The sequence below is a fragment of the Trichosurus vulpecula genome, chromosome 9 (assembly GCF_011100635.1).
Source record: "Trichosurus vulpecula isolate mTriVul1 chromosome 9, mTriVul1.pri, whole genome shotgun sequence".
Taxonomy (NCBI): domain Eukaryota; kingdom Metazoa; phylum Chordata; class Mammalia; order Diprotodontia; family Phalangeridae; genus Trichosurus; species Trichosurus vulpecula.
Window position 1 is genome coordinate 8,169,946 of NC_050581.1, and position 7,077 is coordinate 8,177,022.

Genomic DNA, 7,077 nt, shown 5'->3' on the forward strand with positions numbered 1-7,077 from the left:
CTCATGGGTGACTCTTTCCTTAGGCTCAATTGGAGTAATACAGAGGAAGAGGCCAACATCAAAATGGTGACTTCAGAATCTTCCTGACAGTGACCTCACTGATTGTGACAGAAGGCAACTGTTGGCACAGCCTGGTGGAATAATGATTTTCAGTCACTGAGAAGTTTTGTGTGCTCTAGGATAAATCTTGGATTAAAAAAGTTGGTCATTTCTGTGTGCTCTTTTCCTAGGACTACCCACTTTAAATCACTCAAACCTCCTTATGTGGGTGGTTTCTTTTTTCCTTATGTCTGCCCCTCAGTGGTTCTCAGTCTTTTTGGTGAATGACTACAATGGGGAAAATCATTGTGGACCAACTTATTTTTCCTCTTCCCATTTACTGTGACCCCCCTCAAATGTGTGTATGTGTGTATTATATATATATACATATATGTATCCCTGAGAAAATGAGACTAAATGGTATTTTTAAAATTAAATATCATAAAAATAATTCATGGCAGAAATAAAGATATATTCCTTTTTTCTATCATAACAGTGCCCAAGGAGATGCTTGCTGGTTAATGAAAATTCCCTCAAATTACCTTACTAAGAACCACTACTTAGTAAGTAAGCTGCCTGGAACCTGTTCCACCCCATCTCCCTACTAGCAAACTTAGACACCATTGCCCTATGGGACTAAAGGTGTTAGCTGGGTTATGGTCCTATTCAGCCTTTTAACTCTGCAAAACTACAGGGGAGACACAGCTTCTCAAAGTAATGTTAGGCAGGCCCTATTACAAACAAACATAAAACTAACAAAAACAATTCTTCAAGAATGTTTTTGCTTATAACAGAGAAGGTTACATATTTTCTGCTTGTCTTAAAGAAAATGGAATGGGCCTGTGGGTTTCATTGGTTAAGGAAGTGCTGCATGGGGAAATTCTCTCCACTTATGCATATTAGTACTTTCTCTGCAACTTACAGTCTTAGAGCAAGCTGTTACCAGATTTTGTGGTCTTAGGACTCTTTTACACTCTCAGAAACTGAGTACCACAAAGAGCGCTTGTGTATGTGTATTATGTCTATCAATATTTACTATATTGAAATTAAAACTGACAAATTTTTCAAATACTTATTGATTTGTTTAAAATAATAACAAACTCATTACATTTGAACATAAATAACATAATTTATGGAAAATAACTTCCAAAGCAAAAAAAAATTTAGTGAGAAGAGTGGCACTGTTTTTATATGTTTTTTTGACTTCTTTATTTCTTTATTTAATATTTTTTAGTTTTCAACATTGATTTCCACAAGATTTTGAGTTACAAATTTTCTCCCCATTTCTACCCTCCCCCACCCCAAGATGGCATATATTCTGATTGCCCTGTTCCCCAGTCTGCCCTCCCTTCTGTCACCCCACGTTTTTACATATTTTTGCGAATCTCTTTCATGTCTGGCTTAATAGAACTAGATTCACTTCAGTCTGTTACATTCTGTTTTGATTGACGTGTATAAAGAAAATTCAGCCTCACACAGATATGTAGTTGGAGCATTTTAATAGGTAAATAACATTTTAGTATTATTATGAAAATAATTTTGACCTCACAGACCCCTGGAAGAAGGTCTCAGGGACCCCCGGGGATCAATGGGCCATACTTTGAGAACTATTATCTTACAGAGTTAACTGGGGCCCTGAGAGTTGAAGGGACTTAGCTTCCCAGAGTCCCATAGCCAGTACATACCAGAGACAGGTCTTGAACTCAGGTCTTTCTAACTCTAAGGCCAGCTATCTATGCACTGCACCCACTATACCGTGCTCTAGGAGCACAATAAGAGGCTATAGAATAGTCCTTGTTAATCGTTTGGGGAAGATGAATAAAATGTTTTGCCAATATTCATCATACACATCATTGGTCCATCTACCTGAGTAGTGCTAAGGGTAGTAGGTAAGGAGCCGAATACGTCAGGCTCAGGCACTCCTGGGCCATATTTGGGGCCAGTCAAAGGCCCTGTAGCCCCGAAGCTTTACACAGCACAACCTCTCTCTCTCTCTCTCTGTCTCTCTCTCTGTCTCTCTCTGTCTCTCTCTCTCTCTCTCTCTCTCTCTTCCTGTCTGTCTCTGTCTGTCTGTCTCTCTCCCTCTCATCGTCAAACTGTCTTCCCGGTCAACGTCCAGGCTCCCTTTCTAATTTTTCCAGGAAGAATATCACATTTCATAGAAGGACATCAGGGTGTTGTTAGCATGTCTTTTTACCCTCCCATTTGCTTTCTGTGGTCACATCAGTTGGCTCTGGGTAGAAGCTATAGAACCAAATCCTACCCTTCTCCACTACACTTATATTGTGTATGTATTTTGTATATATTTATATATAGGGGAGGTGGAAGGTGGAAGCTACTATCCTCAGCACTTTTGGGCTTAAGATACTTTCAATGTCTCCACTGGGGCCTAAGAGGGTGTGTGTGTGTGTGCGCGCGCGCGCACGCGTGTGTGTAGGGGGAAGTGTTCCCAGTTTAGCGCATAGAAGTGAGAAAGCACGAGACCCGTTTCAGGGGGGGAAAAGTGATCCAATTTGGCTAAAACACACAGTACGTGATGGGAAGTCACATTGGAGAAAGCTAGAAAGGTAGTTTGGAGCCAGCTTATGGAAGAACTTGAATACTCAGTCATCATTCAGTAGGCAAGGGACAGCCATTGTTGTATTTTAAATTGGCTTCTTGCTTGGACCTGCTAGGCTATCAGGAACTCAACCTGCCTTACTAGGTGATCTCTCCCCATTTGCCTATATAGAATCAATCAACAAACATGTAAATGCATAGTACTAAGAGCCAGACCAGTACTGCCCTAGGTTAAAAAGAAAAAAAAAAATGAAACAATCTCTCCCCTCAAGGAGCTTACATTTTAAATAAAGGTAATTTTTTTTTAGGGAAAGGGGAGGTAGTGCCATCAGGGCAGGGAAAGCCCTCATGCAGGTGAGGTTTGAGGTCAGCCTGGAAGAAAACTAGGAGACTGAACTTTCAAACCTATCGTATACCCACCAGACCAACGACTCCAAACTTCCTGGGAGTTCTGCATGGCCCAACAGATCTGTACCACAGGAAGGGCTTATTCAATACTTTTTCATTCATTCGTTATCTCCCCTGATAGAATGCCAGTTCCTTGAAGTCAAGGTCTGTGTTGTGTTTGTCTTTGTAACCTCAGGGCTAACGCGGTGCCTGGCATATAACTGGTTCTCCTGCTACCTCCCTGACTGCTTCTTCTCAAGATCCTTTGCTGGCTCATCATCCATTTGGTCACTGAGCATTGATTAAGTGCTTTCTCTGTGCCAGGCACTGCGCTAACTGCTGGGGTATACAGAGAAAGTAAAAAATAGTCCCCGAACTCAAGGAACCAGCAGAGAGACAACATGCAAAGAATGAGGTTCACACAAGATAAATACACAGTAGATAGAAGGTAGGCACTAGAAGCTAGGGGGACCAGGAAAGTCCTTTAACCTCCTGGACCTTTCCTGGGCATGGTGGATAAAGGGCCAGGCCTGAAGTCAGAGTTCAGATTCGGCCTCAGATACTAGCCCTATAATCCTAGCGAAATTACTTAGTGTCTGTTTGCCTTGGTTTTCTCATCTGTAAGATGGAGATAATAACATCTACCTCCCAGGGTGGTTGTACAAATCAGAAAACTGTGAAGTGCTTAGCACAAGTGCCTGGTATACGGTAAGCCCTAAATAAATGTTAGCTATTATCATTCTCAGCCACCTCCCTCCCCGCCCTCCATTCAGGTGTCATCTCTGTGCAAATTATTACCAGATCTACATATCCAGCTCTCACCTCTCTCCTGAGAAGCAAGCTTGCATCACTAACCACCAATGGAGTATTTCAAACTAGATGTTCTGTTGGCAACTAAACTCCGCGTATAAGTCCAAATCAGAGCTCGTTATTTCTCCTTCCAAACCCATCTCTTTTTAAACTTCCCTATTACCGCAGAGGGCACCATCATCCAGACGGCCACCTTGGTGGCATCCTCCATGCGTCGCTCTCACTGTGTGCAATCAACTGCCAAATCTTGTTTCTCTCTCATGTGTCCCCTTCACACCACTCCCCCAGTTCAGGTTCTTATCTTCTCTGTCCTGGAGTATTGAAATAGCTTCCTAATTGATTTCCCTGCTTCAAGCCTCTCCCTACGTTTTACAAATCTCTGGCTCCTGTACGAATTTTGTACTTTCCTATCTCCTTGCCTCTATCTCCTGTGACTGAAATATTCTCCTCTAACTCTGTCTTTAAGATGTGTTAAAATAATACCATTCATCCTTTAAGAACTGACTCAAATGCTACCTACTTACTCCCTGAAGCCTTCTCTGATCCCCGTTGAAAATGATCTTCCCCCTTCCTCAGATGTTGTATACTTTGTACCCCTCTTATGCATGTCTGTTCTGTTCCATGTTAGACTTACTTGTGTATTATCTCCTTCTGGACTAAAAACTACTTGAGGGAAGGGATCGTGTCTTACTCATACTTGTGTATTCCCCAGCATCTAGCCCAGAACAGTACACCTAGAGGACCTTAATGAATAGTTTTTGAACAGTTCTGTTTATTCTGTTTTTTAATTGCTGCCATAGACCTAAATTACTTTTAACCATAATAATGATAATGTTGTTTTTAAATTTTATTTTTTATCTTGAATTTATGAACACACAAACAGAGAGAGAGAGAGAGAGAGAGAGAGAGAGAGAGAGAGAGAGCGCACTTCCATACAGTAGAACAGGAAAAGAGAGGAGGATTCTAATAGTGGTAATGTTAATAATCGCTTTCTTTTGTGTACTGTTCGACATTTCACAAAGAACATTTACCTACAGCATCTCATCTGCTTCTCGAAACCACACCGTGAGGCAGGCAGGACAGTTAATATCAATCCCTCTTAGGAGATATCTTCCCTGAACCTCATTTTCTTCAAATGAAAGTCTAAGGTCACCCAACTAATGGCTAGAGATAGATCTCCAACCAAAGTCTTCTGACTCCAAACTGAGCTCACTTTCCATTACTCTACATTGCCTCTTAAAATACAGTAAAGGAATGAATACTGGACTTATTTCATTAGTATAGGCAACTCTTACTACCAATATAGGTCAGTATCTTCTCTGCAATTTCTAGTCTTGGAGAATTGCTTAGAGTACCAAAAGCAGTTTGCCCTGCGTCATGTAGCCAATGTCCATTTGGAGGGAATTGATCCCAGCTCTTCCCAGCTCCAAGGCTGGCTCTTTATTCCCTATGCCACTATGACTATACTTACTAAATTAGGTTTTTGTTTCTTGTCTCAGAATAGATTTTCTCAAATTGCCTCCCGTGACTTGACTTGCTGACATTTTTTTATACCTTCTCAAAGAAATTAATCAGGGGAACTTTGGTTCTGGACCTGCCTGCTTCTTTGAACACAAGTGTTAATAACCCCTTTAGAAGACTCAACTCTTCTTAGCAAAAGAGTAAAAGAGAGAGGGAGAGAGGTTCTCAGAATAAGTGGTATGTGGAATTTTAAAAAACTGGTTATGCATTTTCCACTGGATCAAAACTTTTAAGTGAAGAGTTCACATGTCCTCAGTACATCATATAGACCACTGGCGGGGAAAGACCTTTGAAGTATGAATGCTTATTACATCATAATTACAACTGTCGCCATGACATCCACCGGAGAGTAATCCTTACTTATTTCTCACCACAGATCTCAAGTATGTGGATGTGAAAACTGAGTCAGGGAGGCAAATGGCAACGAGGAACACCCCCAGCCCTAGGCCCATGCCTGTAGGAACTGCCCAAGGTGATCCTGGGGAAGCTAGTGTGTTAATGAGCCTAGATGGTAAATCCATGGATAATGGGACATCAGCACAGATGAAGATGAAACCAAAGAAAACAAGAAAGGTCAAAGCGCTAGTCATCGACCTTGGCTCCCAGTATTGTAAATGTGGCTATGCAGGAGAACCGAGGCCCACCTACTTCATCTCATCGACCGTCGGTAAGCACTTCCCGGATACCGCCCACTCGGGAGACAACCAGAAAGAAACCTATGTGGGACATGAACTTCTGAACACAGAAGTACCCCTCAAGTTGGTCAACCCTCTCAAACACGGTATAGTGGTGGACTGGGACTGTGTCCAGGATATCTGGGAATATATCTTTCATTCAGCCATGAAGATCCTCCCTGAGGAACATGCTATTCTTGTTTCCGACCCTCCGCTGAGTCCCAGCAGTAACCGGGAGAAATATGCAGAGCTGATGTTTGAGACTTTTAGCATCCCAGCCATGCACATCGCTTCTCAGTCCCTGTTGTCCATCTATTCCTACGGCAAGACCTCAGGACTGGTAGTGGAGAGTGGCCACGGTGTCTCTCATGTCGTGCCCATTTCAGAGGGGGACATCATGCCAGGCTTGATAGGCCATGTAGACTATGCCGGCTGCGACCTAACCAACCACCTCATGAAGCTACTGAACGAAGCTGGGCACAAATTCGACAATGAACACCTACACATCATGGAGCACATCAAGAAGAAGTGCTGTTACGCGGCATCCGATCCGGACGAAGAGCTCAGCTTGCCTCTCGAAGACCTGAGGGTGGACTATGAGCTCCCGGATGGTAAACTGATCACTATTGGCAAGGAAAGGTTCTTGTGCTCCGAAATGCTCTTCAAGCCCTCCGTAGCTGGCTCGAGCCAGCAGGGCCTGGCCTCTGTGACTGCCACCTGTCTCAACAAGTGTGAAGCCTCCTTTAAGGAGGAGATGATGGCCAATATACTCTTATGTGGGGGCTGCACTATGCTGGATGGCTTCCCAGACCGCTTCCAGAGGGAGCTGAGCCAGCTCTTTCCCAATGACAGTCCCCTCGTGGCGGCAGCACCGGAGAGGAAGACTTCTGTGTGGACTGGAGGCTCCATCCTAGCCTCACTCCAAGCCTTCCAGCAGCTCTGGGTCAGCAAAGAGGAATATGAAGAACGAGGGAATGCCGCTATCTACAGCAAATGCTAAGTTCCAGTGAGGCCCAGACGCCCCAAGCAACAGTGCCATGACAATGTTAACCTGTTACACATTTACCGACTTTCACATAAAGCTTTA

At 43.2% G+C, this 7,077-nt stretch overlaps 1 protein-coding gene across 1 annotated transcript; it reads left to right on the forward strand.

Moving 5' to 3' along the window:
* Positions 1–5,654: 5,654 nt before the first annotated feature.
* Positions 5,655–7,077, forward strand: ACTL7B (actin like 7B). The gene has a single exon (XM_036739455.1). The coding sequence runs from the start codon at positions 5,734–5,736 to the stop codon at positions 6,988–6,990; it is 1,257 nt and encodes a 418-aa protein (XP_036595350.1). The 5' UTR covers positions 5,655–5,733; the 3' UTR covers positions 6,991–7,077.